The sequence below is a fragment of the Heteronotia binoei genome, unplaced genomic scaffold (assembly GCF_032191835.1).
Source record: "Heteronotia binoei isolate CCM8104 ecotype False Entrance Well unplaced genomic scaffold, APGP_CSIRO_Hbin_v1 ptg001367l, whole genome shotgun sequence".
In the NCBI taxonomy this organism is placed as follows: Eukaryota; Metazoa; Chordata; class Lepidosauria; order Squamata; family Gekkonidae; genus Heteronotia; species Heteronotia binoei.
Window position 1 is genome coordinate 13,479 of NW_026800250.1, and position 26,457 is coordinate 39,935.

At 44.9% G+C, this 26,457-nt stretch overlaps 1 protein-coding gene across 1 annotated transcript in view; it reads right to left on the bottom strand.

Annotated features, from left to right (window-relative positions):
* Positions 1–5,380: 5,380 nt before the first annotated feature.
* LOC132591042 (valine--tRNA ligase-like) overlaps positions 5,381–26,457 on the bottom strand; it is a 36,727-nt gene continuing 15,650 nt past the window's right edge. The window contains exons 16-31 of the mRNA XM_060263916.1: positions 25,975–26,078; positions 23,870–24,028; positions 20,626–20,716; positions 19,692–19,797; positions 19,003–19,073; positions 18,757–18,882; positions 18,547–18,651; positions 17,873–17,941; positions 12,964–13,042; positions 12,741–12,868; positions 11,446–11,601; positions 9,880–10,089; positions 9,389–9,500; positions 6,770–6,945; positions 5,763–5,912; positions 5,381–5,599 (exon numbers count right to left, since the gene is read on the bottom strand). Of these exons, the coding sequence (XP_060119899.1) occupies positions 5,531–5,599; positions 5,763–5,912; positions 6,770–6,945; positions 9,389–9,500; positions 9,880–10,089; positions 11,446–11,601; positions 12,741–12,868; positions 12,964–13,042; positions 17,873–17,941; positions 18,547–18,651; positions 18,757–18,882; positions 19,003–19,073; positions 19,692–19,797; positions 20,626–20,716; positions 23,870–24,028; positions 25,975–26,078 (1,911 nt within the window). The 3' untranslated portion in view covers positions 5,381–5,530. The remainder of the gene's footprint in view (positions 5,600–5,762; positions 5,913–6,769; positions 6,946–9,388; positions 9,501–9,879; positions 10,090–11,445; positions 11,602–12,740; positions 12,869–12,963; positions 13,043–17,872; positions 17,942–18,546; positions 18,652–18,756; positions 18,883–19,002; positions 19,074–19,691; positions 19,798–20,625; positions 20,717–23,869; positions 24,029–25,974; positions 26,079–26,457) is intronic.

The following is a 26,457-nucleotide window of genomic DNA, read 5'->3' on the forward strand; positions in this document are numbered from 1 at the left end:
CTAAGTGGATTCTTGGCACAGAAAGCAGTCCTGAGTCATGGCAGGAGATTGCTGAATACCTTGATTGAGTTATAGAGGTGGGTGGGTAGCTAGGATTCCTGGGTTCTTTTTGGGTGGGAAGAGAACAGAAGATCTAGCAGCAAGGACTTCCAGGCTCCCCAGCAAAACAGCTTTAAATTTAGCAGTGAGCTAGAAAACTGGGTGGGGGTGGGGTAGGCAAGACCTCTGTCTATCTGCCAGCGATGATTCAGACTTCTAACTCAGCCATCCCTTTAATAGCAGATGGATCCACAGCAATCAGCAAGAGATAATGTTTATCTCCGTAGTGCTGCAGAATTCCTGCCTAACGCAGCTACTATTAAAGGCGCAACTACAGAGGAAGGCTGAAAAGTTGGCAGCCTTCGAGAGGCTGCAGGGTGCAGTGGTCGGAGTGTCAAGACAGAACTGGGAAACTCTGTGGAGGCCTCAGATAGTCATTCTCTCTCAGCCTAAAAGCCCTGTAAGCTCTCGGAGAATTGGCTACAACAGGAGGGTGTGGCCTAATATGCAAAGAAGTTCCTGCTAGGGGAGGGATGGTGGCTCAGTGGTAGAGCATCTGCTTGGTAAGCAGAAGGTCCCAGGTTCAATCTCTGGCATCTCCAAAGAAGGGTCCAGGCAAATAGGTGTGAAAAACCTCAGCTTGAGACCCTGGAGAGCCGCTGCCAGTCTGAGTAGACAATACTGACTTTGATGGACCAAGGGTCTGATTCAGAATAAGGCAGCTTCATATGTCCATATGTCATATGTCCAAAAAAGCCCTGTCTACCTCACAAGGCTGTTCCTGGGAGGATAAAATGGAACCCCTCCGAGTCCATTTCTGAGGACCAGCCAGAAATGGACACCAAACAGCAACCACAAAAGAATCCAGAGCCTTGGTTGAAGTTACTGGGGGAGGGGGATGTATTAAAAAGGCTTTCAGCTATTTAGAGTGCTGTAGTTGACACAGCAACAAGAGAGGTGATTAACTACCAAGATTTTTGAGGACTAGGAATTCCAAGGTGGATAAGCTGATCACGTCTCCAGTACAGGATGGGGACAGGAGCCAACTTTTGGTCAGAATTCAGGAACACCATACAGTGTTAGGACATATATAGAGCTTTTCATCTTCCTATGGTTGCTTAGTCCACCTTGGGGAAGTGAGGGTTGGGGAGCCATGTTTTAAAGATTTCACCATTGATTCCAAACCCAGAGAAAGTGTCCTGTCACACCAATCATTAGCACAAGCACTACATGGGGAGGGAAGAAGTTCTACAAGTGAACATGCTCCTAGGTCCTAGATTGTCTCCTGAGACCTCAACTAGACCAATATAAATAAAGCTTAGGGCGGTGAGTATATTGTAATTCTGCAAGAGAGGAAGAAAATCACAGAAGTCAGATCCTTGAGAATCTTAATTTTCATTGAAAGAAAAAAAAATTCTAGTCCTTATGACTGAATTCAACAACAACAACAACAAAATTTTATTTGTATCCCGCCCTCCCCGCCGGAGCAGGCTCAGGGCGGCTAACAGCATCATTCAGGTTTCAGTTATACAAAGGTGAATAAAATTACATTTAAACATTATAAACATTTCAGTTAAAATTCTGGTTAAGTTTAAAAATTAAGTTAAAATTAAATTGATAAAGTGCTAATGCTATGTTGGTTTTATGTTTTTTATGATGGCGGTTTTCATTAGCAGTTTCCTTTTTCATCAGCAAAAGCCAGTCGGAAGAGGAAGGTCTTGCAGGCCCTGCGGAATTGTTCTAGATCCCGCAGGGCCCGCATTTCCTCTGGAAGTTGGTTCCATAGGCTCGGGGCTATAGAGGAGAAGGCCCAGTTACGGGTGCTTTGCAGCTTCACCTCTCTCGGTCCAGTGGTAGTCAACAAGTTTTTTCCGGCTGACCTCAGTGCTCTCTGGGGCTCATATGGGGAGAGACGGTCCCTAAGGTAGACAGGTCCTCGACCATATAGGGCTTTAAAGGTAATGACCAGCACTTTGTAACGGACCCGGTATATAACTGGCAGCCAGTGCAGTTCGCTGTATGTGCTCCCATTTAGGAAGCCCCAACAACAGTCTAGCCGCTGCATTCTGCACCAGCTGCAGTTTCCGGGTTCGATACAGAGGCAGCCACATGTAGAGGGCATTACAGTAATTCAGTCTCGAGGTGACCGTTGCGTGAAGCACCGTTGCCAGATCTTGGCGCTCTAGGAAGGGAGCCAACTGCTTTGCCTGCCGTAGATGGAAAAAGGCTGACTTGGCAGTGGCTGCAATCTGGGCCTCCATTGATAATGAAGGCTCCAGTAGAACTCCCAGGCTCCTAACCCGGTGCGCCGCTTTCAGTGGCGCCCCGTCGAAGACCGGGAGAGGTATTTCCCCTTCCCGAGCGCCCCGACCTAGACAAAGGACTTCTGTCTTCGCTGGATTCAATTTCAGCCCGCTCCTCCTCAACCAAGTTGCCATATCCGGTCTAAGTTCTCTGGGACGCAGTCAGGCCAGCCGTCCATCAGCAGATAGAGTTGGGTGTCATCTGCATATTGATGGCACCCAAGTCCATGTCTCCTGGCAATCTGGGCAAGGGGGCGCATATAGATATTGAATAGCATCGGTGAGAGAACTGCCCCCTGAGGCACTCCACAATCCAGTGTGCGCCTCTGGGACCGCTCGCCCCCAATTGCCACCCTTTGTCCCCGATCTTCAAGGAGAAGAGCCATTGTAGGGCAGACCCCCTCACCCCTACATCGGCGAGGCGGCGCGTCAGTAGCCGATGGTCGACCGTGTCGAACGCAGCTGACAGGTCCAACAACATCAGCACCGCCACACCGCCCCGATCCAGATGCCGTTGGAGATCGTCCACCAGGGCGACCAGTACTGTCTCCGTCCCATAACCCGGGCGAAAGCCGGACTGGCAAGGGTCTAGGATGGAAGCATCATCCAGAAAGCTCTGCAACTGTGACGCCACTGCCCTCTCTATTATTTTACCTAAAAACGGTAAATTAGAGACTGGTCGGTAATTAGCCAATTCGGCCAGGTCTGCTGTACTTTTTTTCAAGAGGGGACGGACCAAAGCCTTTTTTAGAGATGATGGAAAGCGCATCTCCAAGAGGGATCTGTTTATGATGTCCCGTAGAGGACATTCAAGCTCCCTCAGGCAGGATTTAATTAGCCAGGAGGGGCATGGGTCCAAATCACAAGTTGTAGGGCGTGCAGAGGAGAGGATTCTATCAACTTCCTCCAGGGTGAGCGGGTCGAAATGATCCAGAATCAAATCGGAAGACAGGCATGGGGCCTTGGGCTCATGTACTGTGTCCAAGGTGATGGGCAGATCCTGGCGGAGAGACGTGATTTTGTCTGCAAAAAATTTCGCGAAAGCCTCACAGCCTATGTCTAATTCTCTAACATTTGGTCTGCCCTGGGGCAGTGTAGTTAAATGTCCAATTATTTTAAACAATTGTGCCGGGCGCGAATTTGCAGATGCAATCTTGGCCGCGAAGTACTTCTTCTTCGCGGCCTTGACTGCCATCTCATACGACCTCATAAACGTTCTGTAGGATGTTCTTGCTGCTTCGCCACGAGTGCACCGCCACTGCCTCTCTAGTCGTCGGAGTCCTTGTTTCAACCGGCGTAGCTCCAAGGTGTACCAAGGAGCCAGCTTTGAACGAGGACGCAGAGGACGTCGGGGTGCGATCTCGTTGATTGCCCCGGATAGCCGATCTTGCCAAGCATCAACCAGGGCATCAAGGGAATCGCAAGGGGGCCAAGGATCCCGGAGAGCCGTTTGAAACCGTTCCGGGTCCATCAGGCTCCGCGGGCGAGCCAGAATAGGCTCTCCGCTCTTACAGGGTTGTGGTAGCGTCTCCATACGGGCCTTGAGGGCCAAGTGATCCGACCATGGTATCGCTTCCGTTGCGATTTCGTTCACTTGAATCCCGGCTGCAAAGATCAGATCTAGTGTGTGCCCAGCCTGATGCGTGGGGGTCGTAACAAATTGGGAGAGTCCCAGTGTCGCCATGGAAGACACTAGGTCCATCGCCTGAGTGGAAGCTGCGTCATAGGCGTGGACATTCAGATGTTTGCTCCATGCTTCTTCCCATGTCTAGCAGTGGAAGAATGTGATTTTAAACAAAGCAAAACAGCTCTTTTGAGAGCCAGTTTGGTGTAGTGGTTAAGTGCATGGATTCTAATCGGGGAGAACCAGGTTTGATTCCCCACTCCTCCGCATGCAGCTTGGGTCAGTCACAAGTTTCCTCAGAGCTGTTCTCTCAAGAGCAGTTCTTGTAGCACTCTCTCAGCCCCACCTACCTCACAGGGTGTCTATTGTGTGGAGGGGAAGGGAAGGAGATTGTAAACCACTCCGAGTGAACGGTGGGGTATAAATCCAATCTCTTATTTTCGATTCAAGTCCAGGAGCACCTCAGAGACCAACAAGATTTCTGAGGTATAAGCTTTTGAGAATCAAGGCTTCCTCTGTCAGGTATCTGATGATGGGGAGCTTTGACTCGGGAAAGCTCACACCTCAGAAATCTGATTGGTCTCTGAGGGGCTCCTCAAACTGAGCTGTTCTACTGCAGACTGGCATGGCTGCCCTCTGAAATGAAACAGCAAAATAACGGCAGAACTATGGAAGGAGAAGCTATTCAAATTTACTTAGTTTATAACAGTGCAGAAGCACTTTTTTTCTCCCCTCAGTGCAGAATTTGGAACATCCGAGTGGAGTTTCCCTCCTTCCACTCAATGCAGACTCAAAGCAGCTTACAAGACAGAAAAAGGACAACAGAAAGGCATCAGTTCTACAAAAAAAAAATTACATTCAAATGACTAAACAAAAAAATACCTGCCATTAATCAACCAATCCACCAGGTGGGAAAGGACAGCAGACCCCTTGATGAAAGCAGCGTCTCCCCAAATGAGGCATGCAAGCCACCATTCCCTTCCTTCCTCTTTTATCTTTCCAGCGGCTTTGAGGAAAGGGCAGAGCAGGCTCAAATCCTCACTCAGATGTGTAATCTGTTGGGTAAACTTGGACCAGTCGCTTTCTCTGTGCCTAACCTACCTTGCAAGGTAGTTGTGAGGGCAAAATGGAGGAGGGGAGAACCATGTGCGTTCCCCTTTCCAAGTCCTTTAGAGGAAGGATGTGATATATAGGTAAGTACCTTGCTTGATTTCATTACTCAAGCCTGAGTTGCCCCTGAATATGTGGAGCTGACTCCACTGAAAAGCACTTCTTTGAAGATGAGCTGCAGTCTTGTATATACATGAGTCCCCTGTGATGAGGTACGCCAAGACAATGAATATGGACCCAAAGGATTATGCATTCCCCACTGTCCACCTCCCCTCATCCACACAATAATGAGACTTCAGAGTTCTAACTGAGCAAAATATTTTAATGTCTCTGCAGAAAATAGAATAAATCAAGAAATACCTCAACTAAAGAAACAGGCTTTCTCTTTGGTTCCCTCCCCCCTCCCCCCACCCTCAGGGTGCTCAACAACCTAGTAGATCCTTCCTTTGGTTTTTCAGATCATCTTCTTGAAATTCTCAATGGCTTCTTCTGCCTTCTGCAGTTCAGTCTCACTTTGTTTCAACTGGGAAAAGAATAAGATTTGGGTTGGTAAGCAGAGCTTCTGTACTGACTGTAAGTCCCTAAGTGTGGGCCATGAGAAGCCTGATACCAGGCCTGTCAAACATCCATTACCTGGCCCTTGTGACATGGAAGTGATTTTGAGTTTTAACAGTGGTGACTGTTACCTTAGCAGCATCTGCCTCCTGGACTTTGGGGGGCACCTTAGCAGCGTAGCCTGGGCTGTCCATGCGCTCCCGTAACCGAAGAATTTGCTTCTGCAACTCGTCTTTCTTGCCTGCCAGTTTGGAGACTTCCTTCTCAGCATCAATCAAGCCCTAATGAGGGAGGGTGTGTGGAAAGATCACAGCACATTAATGGATCTACGCTTTTTTCATGGATCTATTTTTTTACACAAAATTCCAGTCCCAAAGGCTCTTAGCATTCACATCCCTCTCTCATGTTTAAATACCTGCATTAAGCCTTTGGGACTGGAATTTTGTGTAAAATTAAGTGTAGATCCACATAAAATTATTCTTGCGGGTATGATTTTTATGTACATTCTGAAGAGTTTAGATTATTTTGCAGCACGTTTATACTTTCTCGTTTCATACCAGCTGCAAATAAAATTTTTGCAATAAGCAAAACGTTGAGGATCGAAACCGCTTGTCTACAACCAGGAGGCATGTCCATCTGCTTGACTGAAGTATACTGCTGTTTTCATTTGTACTTGTGAAATGACTAACCTGTTAATGAATGTTATCGGTACCTATAGGACTGTCTAGTGCTTAAGGACCTTTAAACCGTGGAAACAACAGAAGCGTTCCAGCAGTTTAGTTTCAACACGGTGAAGTCAACGGGGTTTGTCATTCAGTTTCAGTATCTCCACGAGGAGGAAGAAGATATGTACAGTATATGGGACTGCTCTTATAATTTCATACTGATGTTATAATAAATAATCATACTTAAGAAGTGAATAAGGTTTGCCTTATATGAATAGGGTAGTTCAGTGGTTTTCCTTTGTAGTTTCAGTTACAAGACCAGCTTGAGGAAGACAATGTGGTGACAGAGAAAGGAAAACAGCATGGCTGTGCTACAACCCCAGCTTGGAAGGAAAGCCAGTCTCCTCCCATGATTAGTAGATCTTACTGGTTCCTAACTACTGGCATGTCACTGAATATGTGCTTTTAGTCACCTTGAGCAGAAGGTGGACTGTGCATTTGTCTGATGCGATGGCTACTGCACAGCCAGGAGGAGGTGCATGCCCAGGGTCAAGAACCAGCACTTGATTGGAAGAGGAGAGGATGCGGATGTAATCGGAGCAGCAAGCGACAGTCTCAGCGGTGTCCGAGTCCAGGCACTGCAAGTAACCTACAGAGTGGAAGAAAAGAGGAACTTTAATCCTGTGAATTTAGGGGGAGGTATTTGTGAGTTTCCTGCATTGTGCAGGGGGTTGGACTAGATGACCCTGGAGGTCCCAACCCTATGATTCTATGAATTTACTTCAGGTGGGCTGAGTTCAGGACCATTCAGGCCTATCAAAATACCATCTTGAATCATTCGATTTCAGTGTCACTTTGAGATGGCAAAGCTAAAATAATCCTCAGTGACCAGTCAGCTGCTACAGACTTCCCTGCCTCTGAAGACCTGCCAAAGCTGGAGACAAATTGTTTCAAGGTATCCTGCGGTGGAAAGTGCCATCTAGTCATAGCTGATCATGGGGTTTCAAGGAAAAAGACGTTCAGAGGTGGTTTGCCATTGCCTGCCTCCACGTCATGATCCTAGTATTCCTTGGAGGTCTCCCATCTAAATATTAGCCAAGACTGACTCTGCTTAGCTTCCAAGAGATGACAAGATCAAGCTAGCCTAGTTTACCAGAACAATGTATTTCTCCCCACTGCCCCCGTGACAACAAAATTCTACTTGGTTGCCCGCTTCTTGGTTTCTCTCTCAAGTTTAAGTTTCTTGTTTTAGCACACAAAATGTGTAAACTGGAATTGGGGACATAATTTAGAAAGCAAGCTTCTAGACATGGAGATTATGCAGATGGCCCCAAAAGTATGCAGGACTGAATGGGATTTCAAGTGTTTGAAGGTCAAAAATTACCTCTGTTCTATTACTTAATAGTTCAGTATATTTTATCACCACCACCCCACACACACACAAAGAAGCCAAAAAGGTATATTTGATCCTCCCCATTTATCAGGAGCTGGTATAACAAAAAGAATGAGGAATTCTAAAAAAACCTTACTAGGTGACTGTAGGCAAGTCTCAGGCTCCATCTGGGATAGGGGGATAATAATACTGGCCTACTGTACAGGGTTGTTTTAAGGGCTAAGCACCACATCAGTTCCCTTTAGAATCCTACATAGTTCTTTGTCCATTCCCCAAACTAGCTGCAGCGAAATTAAGTCTTGCACAAACAATACACCCTCTAAGCTCCAGAGTCTTGTGAGCAAAAATTCTACTTCGTGAGCTACTTCCATTAAAGTTGTGAGCTACTCTGGGGCCATTCTTCCTGACCTAAGACAAAACTGTGTGAGCTGGAGGCTAAAAAACTGAGCTAGCTCACACACTGTGCACAACAACACCTGCACATATATTATGGAGTTCACCAAATTCAGTTTATCACAGCTTACTCAGTTCCACATTTGTATTTCTATTTTGCTATGTGTAGATGTTCAGACTAAGTTTTACTGACGGGTTGTAACTTTATTATGCTGTTCAATGTTCCAGTTCTGTATACTTAGACAAATGTATTTGTTTCTATTGAAAAACTGTAATACTATTTAATTAAATAATTAGCACGAAATACCAGGTATCTAGAGAGTCAAGCAAAAAGACCAACTTAAACAAATAAACATATGTGTGTGTGGCAGGGAAGACTATTACGGAGTTAACTTTGCATGTTTAAAAAAATCACATTTTTGCCCCAAATGAATCTTTATATTACAAGATTGGCAATGCAGTCTGATTTGGCATCTCTGGGGGGGAAACAGATGTTTTATATTGCATATTGCACGTACAATTTTTTAAAAATTTAAAAAATGATTGACAGCTCATTCAAAATCAGATTCTGAAATAAAAAATGTTAATTTGTTGTTTTAAAGCAGCTCCCTTCCCCCTAATTTCATCATTTCTGCTCTACCCATTAAGGAAAAAAAATACCTGTTCCTGGAGGGCCAGCTGCAATAGTCTGCTGCAGCAAAATAAAACAGGTTATCTTGCAAACTACAAAATGCTTATGCTAAAATAAAAACCCATTAGTCTTTAAGGTGCCCCAGGGATGCAGTTTAAGAAAAATCACAGAGCAGCACGGGTGAGAGAAGAGTGACTCTTGAATCAAGGAAGTTCACTCCACATCCCACCCTCCACCATGAAGCTCAACAGAGTGAGACCTTGAGCAAGGCATTCTCTACCAAGATCTTTTCAAAAAGAGGTTTTCTCAAGATTTGGGTGCTGAACAGCAGCAGTTTCTCTGTTTCCCATTTGATATCTTTCCGTGACTACTTCATCATTCGGCCACACTTGCTCAATTTGTATCAAATGCGGTGTGAGAAAGCACACAAACGAGGAGGAAAACACAGGAAAGCAACAAATAGAGAACAAGGATGTGAGGAAGTTCAGCAGCCAAACCATGAGAAAACCTCCCACAACATAAAAATTAACTGAAAAAAATTCAGCTGACACCAACAAATTACTTTGTTCAAGGGCTGACCAGTGTTTCAGATTGAGATGGTTAGATAGCTACATTTCTGTTATCTACAAAGATCAATGTTCTCTCTCTCCCATTCTTCTCACACTTTGTACTCACAGTCTGCTTTGGTCTTGGTGAGGTTATAATCTGCTCTGAGGGAACGCACAGCCCTCACAATGCTCAGCATAAAGTCAACGATGCGCTCCAAGCCCTCGTTCCTCCAGCGATACTAAGAAAGGACAGGAAAAGGATTTGTGATGGCTTGGTTTAACGATATTCTGGGTACAACAATTCACAGATGAAGTCAACACATTGTATGAGTACCCTGAACAGTGATATTCTTCCCCTGACAATAAATCTGTGGACATGTTCTCCAAATATCAGGTGGGCACATAATTTAAATTGAGTCATCAATGTTAGTAACATAAAATGTAATGAATGTTAGTAAAATACACTAATAAACTTCTAGAACTTAAAAAATTGCTGTTTGTGTTCACACTGACTTAAAACAGACCTCCCAGAGTCTGCCTTCATAGGGCTCCCCCTGCCCCGCCCCTGCCTCACAATGACATTTCTGGCTACAAGCCTGGGAGTTTCTTTGCTGATACCTGCTTTGTGGTAGGGTAAGGGGTGACACAGAGACTGGGGGGGTCGGAGGCAGGACATCGTCGAGGCAACCGCTGGAACAGCTCCTCCGTGACAAAAGGCATGAAGGGGCTGAGGAGACGTAGACCAGCATCCAAGCAGGTGTAAAGAACATTCCGGGCTGTCTTGATTTCAGCTTCATCCTGACCAGCGAAGACAGGCTTCAGGCACTCCTAGGTGAGAAATTAAACATGGTATAAGGAAATCAAGTGCCTTCTTTTGAACGCCTTAATGCAGGGTTTCGCACTCATTTGTTATGAGGGCTGGATCTGACATGAGACCATGTGTGTCATAAATGCCAGGTAGCAGAGATATAAACTTTATAAAGGACACAGACAAACACAATTAAGGATTTAAAAAAAAGACTTTTAAAAAACATGTTTAAAGTATTAGCACTCTTGCAATATTGTGGTCAGCATCAAAGCAAGTTCTCCCTCTCCTCCCCCACCTTCCTCCCCAATAGAGGAGCCTCAGGCAATAGGGAAAATAGAGGCTTTGCTCTGTAGCTTCTGTGCAATTGAGAAATCCTGGCAAAGCAAGCTGTGATACAGGGAAGAAGAAGGAAGCAGACTTGCTCGCGGGCCTGATAGGACCCCTCTGGGGGCCTGACCCAGCCCACTGGCTGCATGTTTGATACCTCTGCCTTAAACGAATGCCTAGGTCCACTTAAAAGGCCTCTTACATGTTATCTTCTTATATTTGCAGCTCTGTTTTTCTCCAGGAAGGGTTTTAACCATAAAATTCCACATGACTTATGTCAAGGTGTGAGAACACAACCTGTCAATGGCTACCTAGAGAGCTCCACAACTGAACAGGAACCCTGAGTGTAGGTTGCTGCATCAAAAACAAAACACCAGCCAGCTTTACTTAACCAGCATTGTGTAGTGGTTAAGAATCTCTGGCTTGCTTCTGGAAGATTTGATGCTCTAACCTTTAATAGGAAGTTGCTGGGTTGCGTTGGGCCAGTCACACCCTCTCAGCAAAATCTGTGACCACAGGGTCATTGTGAAAATAAAAAGGAGAACAATGTAAGCTGCTTTGGATCCCCATTGGGGGAAAAAGTTGTATATATGTATCGCAGGGGTGGAATTCTAGCAGGAGCTCCTTTGCCTATTACACACCCCTGTTGTAGCCAATCCTTCAAGAGCTAACAAAAATGAGTCTTGTAAGCTCTTGGAGGATTGGCTACATCAGGGGTGTGTGGCCTAATATACAAAGGAGCTTCTGCTAGAATTCCAACCGTTATGTATGTGAATAAAAGTGCATCACTGTGATTAGGGAGGGGGCCGTGGTTCATTGGAGAAAGCATCGGCTTGGCATGCAGAGGATCCCAAGTTCAACCCCTGGCATCTCCAATTGAAAGGGGGAGGTATCAGATGACATGAACGACCTTGGCCTGAGACCCTGCTGCAAGTCTGAGTAGACAGTACTGACCTTGATGGGTGATTGGTCTGATTGAGCATAATCTGCTCTTTTTAATGAATAAAATGTGGGATGGGATGCACCCCACCCCCCAAGATTCCACTCACCAGGTAGACGTCACAAAGCTCATAGAGCCAGAAGTTATAGATCGCTGTAGTGATGCCCGGGAAGTCGTAGGCTTGGAATCCAGTGTTGCACAGCTCCACGGCGTGGCACAGCCGACTCAAGATCCACAGGTCAATGAGGCCTTCCTTCAATTCAAACTGCAGGAAGCCAAGGGGGAGGGGATGGAAATGCATCTGTGAACCCACCTACCTTTGCACCCCTGCTTAAAGAAACAGAAATCTAATTGAGAGAGATCTTGGAAAGGCTCTGACTAGTGCAATTTAGACTGTGATTTTTGTTCTGCAATTAATAAAATTATTTTAAAACAACAACAACAATGCTTTCAGCACCACTGGGCTGCAATAACACATTTCCTGAGAATGAGGAAGTATTTCTGGTGGTGCTGATGGGTTTAACAGGCCTGTGGCCAACAGGGAGGCCAGGGAGAAAGAAGAGTCCATATTCCACGGCTTGTCCACATTACACCGTTTGGTGTAATGGTTAAGTGCACGTACTCTTATCTAGGAGAAACAGGTTTGATTCCCCACTGTTCCAAATGCAGCTGCTGGAATGGCCTTGGGTCAGCCATAGCTCTCATAGGTGTCCTCATGGCTGTATGTCAAAATGCCATTTCTAAGACACAAGCTAGATTTTTGGTTCATGCAACTACGGCAGCAAGAATTATATATGCTAGGTACTGGAAGACACCACAAATACCTAAGAAAGAAGAATTTGTGCAAAAAGTGTTGGAAATAGCTGAAATGGACTTTCTCTCAATCAAATTGTTTGCAACAAAGTTAAATCAATGTAAAGAGGTTTGGCAGCCCATACATGATTGGCTGAACATGCAGAAATAGTAGTAATAAAGGAGAGGGGTGATGGAAGAGAAGTTTTAATAGAACTTAGAAGAAGAACCAGAGCAAAGTTCTCTTCCCCCAAAATGTTCGTTTATTTGTATTTTTCATTTATTGTTTTTGTTTTTGCATTGTTATAACATTTGTGTTATTGTGTTGTTGTTTTTATGTTGTTTATTATGTAAAAATAAAAATATTATGTATAAAAAAAGGGCAGCTGCTATAAGAGCTCTCAGGCCCACCCACCTCACAGGGTGTCTGTTGTGGGGCAGGAAGATAAAGGAGATTGTGAGTCACTCTGAGACTCTGAGATTCGGAGTGGAGGGTCGGCTATAAATCCAATAGCATCATCATTTTATCTTGTGCAAAACTTATCAGAATACAAAGGAGCTGTGGAGGGGGAAAGTAAAATGAGGTCAAGAACTGGTAGGAAATGTTCTCACCTGCGGGATGGGCTGTGGCTGGAATCCATCCCCAAGGCCACGGATGGCAAATTTGGTGGCGTTCCACAGCTTGTTGCAGAAATGGCGGTAGCCCAAGATCCGGTTCACATCCAGGTTTATATCCCGGCCTGAGGACAGGTCGGAAGGAAGAGGAATGTCAAACACAAGCAATGGAAGAAAGAAGATCAGGGAATGTGGGCCTACCTCTCACAGGGAAAGTTACCTTGAGATGTGTATGCGCAGAGAGCAAACCGAAGTGCATCTGTGCCACATTCTGGGATCCCACTGGGGTAGTCAGATTTCTGTAGAGCAACCAGAGATACGATCAACCCCACCTTTCTCTCCTAGCTACTTGGGTGCTAAAACCTAACTGTGCCTCCCCCCCCCCCTTGAAAACATGCAAAAACTCTTCAAACAGTTATGAGAAACCAGAAGAGGTTATGTGGCTTGCCTCAAGCCATCTGGTAAGTGAATGGCTGATTAAAACTGCATCCTGTTTCTCCTCTCAACCCGGGAAACGGTCTGAGGGTGCACCATGAAGTTCTAGACCAAAGCAAAGCAACTGTGGCTCTGTGCGCTGCTTGGATAGGAGGCCAGGTGGGAGTGATATGTAAGCCACCAGTGAGCTCTTCAGAGGTGGTGAGGTGTAGCTGTCTAAACAAAGTAACTGGGAGGAAAGGCCTGTGATGGGGTACACTCATGTAGCAGCAGAGAAGACTGCAGATTTATACGCCCTTCTCTCAGAGTGGTTTACAATCTCTTATATCTTCTCCCCCCACAACAGACACTCTGTGAGGTGGGTAGGGCTGAGAGGGCTCTCACAGCAGCTGCCCTTTCAAGGACAACGCCTGCGATAGCTATGGCTAACCCAGGGCCATTCCAGCAGGTGCAAGTGGAGGAGTGGGGAATCAAACCCGGTTCTCCCAGATAAGAGTCCGCCCACTTAACCACTACACCAAACTAGCTCTTAGAATTAGGAGTGTGCTGGGAAGCCAAAAGTGTCTAGCCAGAAAGGATGCTGCCCATTTTATCTCTGTGTGATTCCCTTTTATAGAGTTCCCAGGGTGTTTTTTTCAGCAGGAATGCAGTTCTGGCTGGTTTGGCATCAGGGGTGTGGCCTAATAATGCAAATGAGCTCCTGATGGGCTTTTTTTGGTAGAAACAATGGTGACATTGGGGGTGTGGCCTAGTATGAAAATGAGTTCCTGCTCGGCTTTTTCTACAAAAAAAAGCCCTGGTTGCCAACTCCAGGTTGGGAAATTCCTGAGGATATGGGAGTGCAGGCTGGAGGGGAGGGACCTCACCAGAGTATAGTACATAGAGTTCACCTTCTAAAAGTTACATTTTCTCCAGAGGAACTCATCTCTGTATTATGGAGATCAGTTGTAATTCTGGGAGATCTCCAGGTGAATCACTACTGTGATGGCTTGTTCTGCTGTTTATCTACAGCAGGTATCAAAGTCTTCTAAAACATTTCCCAGCCTCAGAAGAGTGTACCTCTTACGTCTCAAAATATATCCAAAACATGAGGCATGCTCAAAGCAGAGATTTATGCATATGTAGGATGAGGCCCTCTGAGGCCCAATAATTTTCGCTCTTATACACCTAAGCGTTTTGTGGTTTTTTTGTGAGACAAAGGAAAGAAAAAGAATATATGGGCTATCCCTCATAAATTAGCTAAAATCAATCAAAGGGTTACAGGTGACTGTTGGATTTGTGGATTTGCTGAAGCAAGCTTTATACATATGAGAGATGCAGTAGAGCTCTTATACACTTTGGAAAATGATTTCTAGAGCTATCTCTTGAGAAAAAAGGCAGAGTTCTCTTTTTCCCCTAAATGCTTCTTGATGAATCATGTAGATTTACTTCCCAGAGATACTGAAGAATTCATTTTAAATGCCATAACCTTGGCAAGATTAGTTTTTACTGGGAAAGGAACGTAACTCCAAATAAAAAGGAGTGGTTGGAGAAGCCGAAGGAATGTGTATAGTCAAGTAAACTAACCTGTATGTTATATGATAAAATGTTACATGAGTTTACTAAATGGAATGTTATTCTGACTAGGATGGTGAACTGAAATTAATAATGTCTACATGATTTGTTTATCGAATTGAAGATTAATTTGTAAAGTTGCATATCCAATTTTCATTTTTCTGAAGATATACTGTGTGTGTATGTGGATGGAGAGAGAGGGACAAACAGACAGAATACCTGAGCTATTAGAACTGTGGCACAACAACCCAATTAAGTGGGCACCCACACACACACACCAGGGTATCGTCAGGCCTATACTAAAGTCTTCAGAGCCTTGAACTAAAATCAGATACAGAGTCGGCTGTAGGGAGGGGCTATAACTCAGTGGAAGAGCTTCTGCTTGGCATACAGAAGGCACAAAATCACAGAATTGGAAAGAGCCATATGGGCCATCTAGTCCAGCCCCCTGATCAGTGCAGGATCAGCCTAGAGCATCCCTGACAAGAGTTTCTCCAGCTGCTGCTTAAATACTGCCAATGAGAGGGAGCTCACCACCTCCCTAGGGAGCTGATTCCACTGTTGATCAACTCTCACCATTAAAAAAAGTTTCCCCTAATATCCAGCCAGGATCCTCCCACCCTTAATTTAAACCCATTATTGCAAGTCCACTCCTCCGCTGCCAACAGGAAAAGCAGGTTCCCAAGGTCTGATCCCCAGCATCTCCAATTAAAAGGATCAACTGGTAGTTGGCATTGAAAACTTCTCAGAGACCATGGAGAGCCCCTGAACTCAGAGTTGACAATACAGACCCTGATGGAGTAATGGTCTGATTCTGTATAAGGCAGCTCTGTATGGTCATGTGACAGTACAGCAACTACAGTGCTGGACTAGAGTTGGGGAGACCTAGGTTCAAATCCCTACGTTTGCCACGTGACCTTGTGCTAGTCAAAGTTTCTCTGTCCCACCTTCCCTCACAGGATTACTGGGAGGATAAAATGGTGAAGAGAGAACCATGTACCCCGAGCTACTTGGAGGAATAACAGGATTAAAAAAAAATCCACTGATCAGACAAACAGGTATCAACATTTTAAAAAGATTCTAACAGTCCCAGATTATCCAGTCCACCAGTTAAGATCCTCTTCCTGAGCCCTGCGTTTGTAACATGAGGACCTCTGAATTTAGGGAACCTTCGCATTTAGGTTGAAGAGTCTTCACAACATAAGTTAGCTAGAGCTTAGCTCACTAATTTAAAAATTTAGTCGCTGCTCAAGATCCTCTGATCAGAGGAGCTCTAGAGGAAAATAAGTAGAAAAGCTCTCAGGCTAAAGCTAAGAAGAAGGAAGACTTATATTTGTAAAAAGGAGATGAACATGTGAAGCTGCCTTATACTGAATCAGACCCTCGGTCCATCAAAGTCAGTATTGTCTACTCAGACTGGCAGCGGCTGTCCAGGGTCTCAAGTTGAGGTTTTTCACGCTTATTTGCCTGGACCCTTTTTAGTTGGAGATGCCAGGGATTGAACCTGGGACCGTCTGCTTACCAAGCAGATGCTCTACCACTGAGCCAATGTCCCTCTCCTAAATCCACATCTACATGCTGAGATCTACAAGCTGAGATGATTTGCTAAGCTGAGGCTGAACTGGACACAGCCAGTCACTGACTCTCCTGCATAAGCTTGGGGAAGGAAGAGACAGGTTAAGCAATTTGTGGCTACTGTGGCCAGAGTTCAGAAGTTCAGTCTTGGGAGCCTGTCTGTATAAGTGTCTGGATAATTAGGGAACAGCATACACAAAGCGATAGTTAGGACAGAAACTGTGGTATGAAGAAACAAGTGAAGATAGTCTGGAGGAAGATGGGAGGTAGTTCTAGAGGTACTTAGGTAGTTCTAGACAGAGGTCGTTTTGTAGAAAAATAGGTGGTGGAGCTCATTAGCATAACATAAGCATATGCCACCCCTCCCCCAGCCAAAAGCAACCCGATGCGAGAAAGGAGAGCCCTGGGCGAGCGAGGCCTGCTTAGGCTGGCTAGAGATCCAAGCAGCCCAAGCAGGCCTCGCTCACCTGGGACTCTTCTGGGCCACCACCCGCATTCAAAAGGCCAGCTAGCCACCTGCCACCCAAATTCACATAAGAAGTGGAGAAAGGGTGGCGTGGGCTTCTCCAGGGGTTAATGAGGGCTGCTGGGGGTGTAGCAGAGCTCCTGGTGGCTGGCTGGCTGCCCACTCTCCTAATCCAGGGATTGTTATGCAGCTGCACCTACTATTCAATGGACAAGGTAGGTGGAAAGGAAGAGGGGGAACTCTCAGAAAAATTCAGGAGCTGTGCTCCTGTGAGCTCCTGCTGAATCTGAGGCCTGGCTCTAGATCTTGCTTAAGCTTTATGTGTGGACGTGAACATGAGATGGTCTTTGTAACACGCACAGAGAAGATAGTTCCAGGAGGATGGTGTAATGGAACTTTCGATCTGTGCACCAAAAAGCAATAGGAACGGTTGTTGTTCTTTTTTTTTTACAATATGGACCATCAGACTAAGGGAAGCTCAAAACAATCCAGATAGCAAAAAGCTCAAAGAGCAAGACACCAACCCAAGAAACCTTGCTAGTTTCTATGCTGTCAGATTCCAATGCTAGAGCAAATGTGGGCACGATGGACAGAGGGTGTTTACTTTCTTCCTGCCATCCTGAGGAAGACTGCCTGGCAGACTTAATTCCCATGGGTGAGGTGATGTGACACCTTTAATATGCTTGTAACTATTTAGCATTGTTACTGTAGTGTGGCTGCTTAATAAGCCATAGTGATTTGTAAATCTAACCAGATCTGTGCATGGCTGGTCTTGCTCTTGCTAGAAACCAAAAAGAGGCTGTGCCACTGTAACCTGCATAGCAGAGGTAAGCACTGTGTAATGTGGGCCTTTCTGTGCAAAAGGTGACATGGGTGGTGACCAGAGGAATGTCTTTTTCAGTGGCGGCCCCTCACCTTTGGAATGCTAGTCAACTGGTTTTATGAAAGTCATCTCAAGGCTGCTGGATACTGTTTTATGGCTTGCTTTTACAAATGATAATTCTTACATTGTTTTTAGAACTTTGTTGTGTGGTTTTTATTTCAAGCAGGTCTCTGGAGAGGCAGCCTAGAAAAGTTTGAAACAAAAAAAGCGACTAACCTGTCCTTGTTTTGCTCGCTCTATTTCTGAAGCATCCAAATTGCTGTCTAGCAGCTGAGCGTGCAAACCCTGTGGAGACAGAGAAAAAGGGGGTCTTTCATGGAACAGAGCCAGGATCTGCTACATAAGGAAATCCTGAAGAAAGTGGTCTCTCCCTCATCCCTTCTGCTTCCGTAAGGCCAAATAAAACCCTGAGAAGTCCAGAGAAGCTTCTGCTTAAGCAAAAAATTCTTCCCAAATAACTGTGGGAATACAGTGATTTGAGCCTTTTGCAGTCCAATCCAGCAAACTTTCCTGACAGGATCAAACTAAAAAGGTTCAACCCCTACAGCATTTGGTCATCAAGGACAGTATTTACCCAGTTTGGAGGATAAATCCTCCCCAGAAAAACTTTGGGCCTGACATTACTCACTCACACACACTCTCTCTCTCCCTCCTTCCCCTCTTTCCCCCAAGAGCCCTCCCAGTACTAAATGAGATGGCCAGAAAACTCTGTGGTGTTCTCTTTTAGTGCTGAGGAGAATGTCAAAAAGTTGTGAGGGAAACCCCAAGAGCAGCAATGAATTTTGGCTGGGACAGCCTTTGGCACTGCCCAGGATGTCGTCACGTCTGTCGTGGCACTGGTTGCAGACCTCCTTGTCGGAACTTTCCGGAACCATGAAACAAGAAGTTACCTCCAGCGTAATGCCAGTGATCACATCCAATGGATCTATGACATTTCCCAGTGATTTACTCATCTTCCTGCCGTGGGCATCTCGGACAACAGCGTGAAGGTAAACCTGGAAGGAAGACCACAGAAAGAGGATAAATAAGGGAAGTGGTATGGAGAGGCCCATGAACTGTACCTACTTAGCTTAGGTACCATAACAGAGCCGCTCTCTCACCTCTCTGAATGGCAGCTTCCCAGTAAGCTTAAGGCCCAACATGACCATGCGGGCCACCCAGAAGAAGAGAATATCATGCCCAGTCTCCAGGAGAGTGCCAGGGTAAAAAACCTGAAGATCTTCACTCTAGAAGAGAAGAAAAAAAGGAACTATAGGAAAGCTGAAAGAGACCTGGGGTACAGCAAACACCAGCAACATGCCCCTCATTGCCCATCCCCTCCTCCTCGGCTTGACAGCCTGACTTACAGGGTTTGGCCATCCAAAGATGGAGAAAGGAAACAGACCAGAGGAGAACCAGGTGTCCAGGACATCTTCGTCTGAAAACAGGACACAGGAATCAGTGGTTAAAAGGACAGAAAGGAAATGCTTCAATTCTCATGCAGTTTGTTCAGAGAAAGAACGGAATTCCTAAATGGCTATCACTGGCAACTAGCTATGAATGGCTATCTATTCTCTTTACTACCAGAGGTAACATGCCTCTTTTTACCAGTTGTTGGGGAGCACAGGTGGAAGCCTGCTGTTGCAGTCATCCTACACGTAGGCTACCTAGAGGCAGCTGGCTAGCCACTGTGCTGGACTTGAAGGGCCTTTCTGTCTGAGCCAGCATGGCTCTACTATATTCTTACCTAGAGGAGAGGATACACTACAGCATTTGAGGAGAGCAGGACATAGAGCCTGAGGAGGAGCTGCAGATCACTGCCAGAGCATCTACTTCATTTGCAGGTCTCAGGTTCAATCCCTGGTATCTCCAGGCATAAGGATCAGGATTGAAAAAGCTCTCAACCCGGGACCCTAGAGATCTGCTGCCAGTCAGTGCAGGCAATATTGACCTTGATGGACGAGTGTTCTGATTCAGTACAGGGAAGCTTTGTGCGTTCAACAAGAGCTGTAACCTCCTTGTTAATTCCCTTCCTGCAGACGCCAGTCCTCTGTACCTTGCCGGAGTGAGATCTTATCCGGGGTCACCTTGAAGACTTTGGCAGCTTTCTCTTTTGCTTCTTGTTCACTTCGGCCACTCACCCAGTACTTGCCATCAATATCCTGAGAAGACAAAAAGCTATTTGTGACATCTAACTGTGCGCTATCGTGGAGTTGGGTCAGAGTATCCCATTTGTCAACTAATGTTTTTGTGGATTAACTGACTGAAAGGCAGAAGACTGGCTTTGTTACATTTAAATAAATCTGCTGGCCTGGCCATCACAACTCCAACGATGGCGCTTTTCTGTGGATATTAAACACAAGGGTATCATTCCTCTGGCTAACCGAGAGCTAACTGAGGGGTTAGAGTCAGTGCAAAAAATGCCACTTGCACTAATGCTCTTGTGTGAACAGAAATGCAAGAAAATGTTTCTGGTAGCCACTTGAGCTAAGCATTTTTAGAAAATGGGGATGGCCTTGTGGGGCTTTTATCCAACATGGCTTCTGACTTCCCAATCAGCTTTAAAAAAAAACATTGCCTTGGCAGCATCTGCCAGCCCAGCACACGGATCTTCCTTGTGACTGAAGGTAACCATGGCAGCCACCTTCTGGCTGGCTCCACCTTCTGCAGCAGCTATTTTGTGACTGCACCCACCACGCTGCATCAGAATTCCAAAGGTCCCTGCGGACTCAAAAAAGTTGGAGACCCTTGGGATATTCCATTCACTTGCAGCTTTTATTGTGTGTCAACCCGAGCCTGTCATACTTAATTTAGAAATTTAAAAGCAGCAGCAGTTGCACACTCAATTCCATGTGCATCCTCTCCTCCTAACTATCCTGTCTTGAGCCAGAGGCCCTGGGAGCTCATGAAGGAAGCTGCATATCTGCTTGTATCTTCCAGATATTTCCTCCCACCATCACACAACACAATGGCTTGGTAGTTTATCTTACCTCCCCTGGCGGGACTGAGGGATCATCAATTGTCACGAAATATGCTGGGATACGATGGCCCCACCATAGCTGTCGAGAAATGCACCAATCCCTGTAGTTGAAGGATAAACAGACAAATTAAAGGGGAAAAATAGTACATTAACAACATTTATACCACACCTTTCTGCTCTCATTATGAAGTTTCTGGAGAGTTTGAAGGATTACATACATAAATATCCAGAATACACTACAAATCCCTCCTTCAAGGAAATAAAAATATATGGAGGGGAGGGAGGCAGAGGAAAGAATGAAAGAATTACTACGAGTAGGGATGGGCGTGAACTGGCTGATGAACTAAAGTTTGGCCACTTTGTAGTTGGCGAAGCAATGTTCATGAACTGAAGAACCATCATAAACATTCATGAATTTTGATGCAGTTTGTGATAGTTTCTTAAATTCTTGCTTTCTGCTCTTCATGAAAAACATTAATGGTGAGCAGAAATGGCTTGGGGCCATTTAAACCCCTGCTTTCTGCTCCCTGTAGCTTTTTGCAGGGAGCAGGAAGCAGTGGTTTAAATGCCCTCCCCCTGCTTTCTGATCTCCATGAAAAAGCCAAAGAGAGCCAAAAGCAGAGGTTTAAACTTTAAATAAGAACATAAGAGAAGCCATGTTGGATCAGGCCAATGGCTCATCCAGTCCAACACTCTGTGTCACACAGTGGCCAAAAAAATTTATATATATACACACATATATATACACACACTGTGGCTAATAGCCACTGATGGACCTCTGCTGCATATTTTTATCTAACCCCCTCTTGAAGCTGGCTATGCTTGTAGCCGCCACCACCTCCTGTGGCAGTGAATTCCACATGTTAATCACCCTTTGGGTGAAGAAGTACTTCCTTTTATCTGTTTTAACCTGACTGATCAGCAATTTCATCAAATGCCCACGAGTTCTTGTATTGTGAGAAAGGGAGAAAAGTACTACTTTCTCTACTTTCTCCATCCCATGCATTATCTTGTAAACCTTTATCATGTCACCCCGCAGTCGACGTTTCTCCAAGCTAAAGAGCCCCAAGCGTTTTAACCTTTCTTCATAGAGAAAGTGTTCCAACCCTTTAATCATTCTAGTTGCCCTGTTCTGCACTTTTTCCAATGCTATAATATCCTTTTTGAGGTGCGGTGACCAGAACTGTACACAGTATTCCAAATGAGACCGCACCATTGATTTATACAGGGGCATTATGATACTGGCTGATTTGTTTTCAATTCCCTTCCTAATAACTCCCAGCATGGCGTTGGCCTTTTTTATTGCAATCGCACACTGTTTTGACATTTTCAGTGAGTTATCTACCACGACACCAAGATCTCTCTCTTGGTCAGTCTCTGACAGTTCACACCCCATCAACTTGTATTTGTAGCTGGGATTCTTGGCCCCAATGTGCATTACTTTGCACTTGGCCACATTAGTTTTTAATTCGTCTATCAGTTGTAGGACCTCCTCTCTTGTCACCTCAATCTGACTCAGGTCTTTCAACACCCCTTCCAAAATTAGTGGTTCTGGAGCAGGCAAACACTTTTGCGTGAAGACGGAGGCAAAAAATGCATTCAGCTTCTCAGCCATTTCCCTATCCTCCTTCAGTAATCCTTTTACCCCTTGGTCATCCAAGGGCCCCACTGCCTCCCTGGCTGGTTTCCTGCTTCTAATATATTTGAAGAAATTTTTATTGTTGGTCTTTATGTTTTTTGCAATATGCTCCTCATAGTCCCTTTTTGCCTGCCTGATCACAGTCTTGCATTTGATTTGCCATAGCCTGTGTTCCCTTTTATTAATCTCACTTGGACTAGCTTTCCACTGCTTAAAGGAGTCCTTCTTACTTTTTACAGTTTTCATTACTTTGTTTGTTAACCATGCAGGCCTTTTCTTTTACCTGTTTGTGCCTTTCTAACTTGTGGTATATATTTTATCTGAGCTTCTAGGATTGTAGTTTTAAATAGCCTCCAAGCTTCCCCAAGGGTTTTGACTGTATTTACCTTTCCTTTCAGTTTCCTCTTCACATGCCTCCTCATCTCAGAGAATTTACCCCTTTTAAAGTTAAATGTGGTTGTGGTGGTCTTTTGGGGCAACTCTCTATTTATACAAATGGTGAAATCAATAACGTTATGGTCACTGCTCCCAAGCAGTGCGATCACTTTTACATCTCTCACCAAGTCTTGGGCATTACTTAAGACCAAATCCAGGATCGCCCCACCCCTGGTAGGTTCTGAAACCATCTGCTCCATAGCACATTCTAGTTGCCCTTTTCTGGACTTTCTCCAAAGGATATTATAGCATTGGGGAAAGTCCAGAAAAGGGCAACTAGAATGATTAAAGGGCTGGAACACTTTCCCTATGAAGAAAGGTTGAAACGCTTGGGACTCTTTAGCTTGGAGAAACGTCGACTGTGGGGTGATATGATAGAGGTTTACAAGTTAATGCATGGGATGGAGAAAGTAGAGAAAGAAGTACTTTTCTCCCTTTCTCACAATACAAGAACTCGTGGGCATTCGATGAAATTGCTGAGCAGACAGGTTAAAACGGATAAAAGGAAGTACTTCTTCACCCAAAGGGTGATTAACATGTGGAATTCACTGCCACAGGAGTGGCATATATATATAAAAATTTTTTGCCACTGTGTGACACAGAGTGTTGGACTGGATGGGCCATTGGCCTGATCTAACATGGCTTCTCTTATGTTCTTATGTTCACAGTCATTAAGAGCATCAAGAAACTCAATCTCTTTCTCTCGAATGGCTCATGAACCAATACAAGCTGGGTTGGCTTGTGAACCAACCTCCCAGTTCGAACGGGTTCAGCCATAAGCCACAAACTGAACCCAAAAAAATGCAGTTAGTGCCTTTCCCTAGCTATGAGTATTCCATTACCTAGACCAAAAATCAGGTTTCATCACTCTGATTCATTCAGGCTCAGAATTGCATAAAATATATTCATTGCAGCAATAGCTGGGAAGTTCCTGGCGGAAAAAGGGAGGGAAATTTTGCTCACTCATACCTTTAATGCCAGTAGCTCACAATGTAGAATTTTTGCTCACAAGACTCCACAGGTTAGAGGGATCTAACCTGTCTTCCATCTTTCAGTGATGGGGCAGACAAATGTATGGAGGCCCAAAGGGTCTGATTTTCTTGCCTCCGTCCACTCCACCCAGTTTCCAAAAGGATGCTTAGTATAGCCATCATTCTTAAAAATCGGGCAACAACTTCACCTGATATTATCCATCCAGTTGAACCAGGTTTTGAGGTGGAAATCCGGCACAATGCGGAGGTCACCTCGGCGAACTGCCTCAGCAGCCCCTCGGGCCATCGTGTCACAGCGCACATACCACTGGGGCTTCAGGAGTGGCTCCACCACATCTTTGGAGCGACTATAGTGATTGGGGGAGGGGAGGAGAAAAAAAATGGAATTAGCCATAGGCTCAAGAATATTCCTGATCCAGCAGCTCACATAATGACTTTCTATTAATCATTCATTTCACCAAACAAAGTGTCCTGGATATCTCCCACATACCAATATATTCTTCCACCTGTCCCCCCCCTTCCCTCAGATGGAACACTCTTTTTTCTTCAGGTTCTCTCTCAGGAAGCTAAACCCACTCTTTGATATCACCCCTCTTTAGCCTTGTATCCCACTATCATTCTTCAGATTCTCCATGTTTCGTGTTACAGACAACCTTGTCAACAATTAGTTATAGTTATAGTTTATTAGATTTATATCCCGCCCTCCTCACCAAAACAGGCTCATGGTGGCTCGCAATTCATAATAATAAAAACAACATCAATATAAAAACATTAACCTAAAAAGTAACAATCAGGTGCCAAGTACAATAAATAAATAGGTGCCATTCAGTCTTAATAGACATCGTTCATATCTAGTGGCCTTGACAATGCTATAGCAAGTTTGATGGTACAATCACTTCATTTAATTCCAGTTAATAGTTAACAGTCAAACACAAGATGGTCTTGCAGGCTTTGTGGAACTAGGCCCCCAAACCTGTCACCCTGGTTCAGTCTTTTCCTGCCATATAAAAAAGCTGTTTTAATGGAGAATTAGCAGTTCTGCTTGTTTCATTCATTGTTTGCATCAAAAGCTCCCATTTAAAAAAAAACACCTTAAGATCAAAGAGAGAAACGCTACCCTTGGTCCTCTAAGGATCCTCAGCTGCCCGAGTTTCTCCTCACCCCACTCTGGCCCCCAAATCTGCATTCCAAAGTGACGCAAATCTTGGCAGCACCAGACTAAAAGCTTAGATTCCTGGATATTTTAATAAGCTTTGGTAAAGGAGCTTAAAGTGAGAAAGCAGCAGAGCTGTCTTCTCTCAACGCTGAGCAAATGTGAACAGAACTGGGAGAAAGGCCCAGCCTCCTGAATAACTACAGCAAGGACTTATTAATGCTTATTTCATATAAACTAAGAGTTCAGACAGTTTAAGACTAAGGATATGGGCTGTTTTTCTAACACAGGAATTACATAATCTCCTCACTCCACCCCAACCATGCCACAGAACATGTTATAAATCTAACAACTGACCTCTGAAGCAATTTAATATGCCCCCAGCATCCCTACTACATTTTAGCTAAGGTGCAGTTAATGAGGAAGGGGGAGTTTCAGAGGGCAGCCATTTTGGTCCGCAGTAGAAGAGCTAGATTCAAGTCCAGTAGCTCCTTAGAGATCATTGTGATTATCAGAGTACCAGCTTTTGAGGGTCAAAACTCCATTTGTTAAATATGGTTCCCTCGCCTTTTCCCTCAAAAGCTGAAAAACAAAATGCTTCACGGCACTTTTGTCTCTCTTTAGATTTTTTATGTAGTGACCTAGCTTTGTCCAATTACTCATAAGAACATAAGAGAAGCCATGTTGGATCAGATCAATGGTCCATCCAGTCCAACACGCAGCGTCACACAGTGGCCAAAACCCAGCTGCCATCAGGAGGTCCACCAGCAGGGTCAGAACTCCAGCAGCCTTTCCATTGTTGCCCCTCCAGCCACCAAGAATATGAAGCAGAACTGCTCCAGACATAGGATTCCATCCATACCTTGTGGTTAACAGCCACTGATGGGCCTCTGCTCCATATGTTTACCCAGTTTCCTTGTGAAGCTATCTATGCTTGTAGCTACCACCTCCTATTGCACAATTCATCATCATAAAGCTATTACTGCTAGGCAGCAGCCAATTTATTTTATAGACTAATCATTCATTAAAAAGTTACTGGAGATGGCAAAAGCCACTTTCAGCCTCAGGTCTCTTATTCAAGAATGCAGAAATTGGCCATTCCAGACTACATTATTCCTATACTGCACAATCTCTCCTCACCTGCATATTGGAACCACCATGGGGTTGTCTTTTACTTCCCTAAAATGTCTCTTTTCTTTCAGAGCTTCCAGCACGGCTCGACGGGCATCAAACCGCTTCATGCCCTGGTGGGAGGAGCAGGAGAGGAAGTGAGAATTAGATAACTGCATGGCTCAAATGCATAAATGGGTCACCTAAACCCAGCACCTCAGGTATAAGCCCCAATGTCACACACTCCTATTCAATATTCCCTCTAAGCTGTGGAAACTTGTGAGCAAAAATTCTGCTTCATGAGCTACTGGCATTAAAGTTGTGAGCTACAGCATAAATTAGTTTGCTCTAGGGCCATTTCTCCTGAGCTAAGACAAAAATGTGTGAGCCAGAGACTAAAAAACTGTAAGTCAGCTCACATTAACTCAGCTTAGAAGGAACACTGCTCCTAATTATGTAAAGTCAAGCTAACGTCATCATTAGCAGGGCCTAGACCTAAAGGGATCCTCTGAG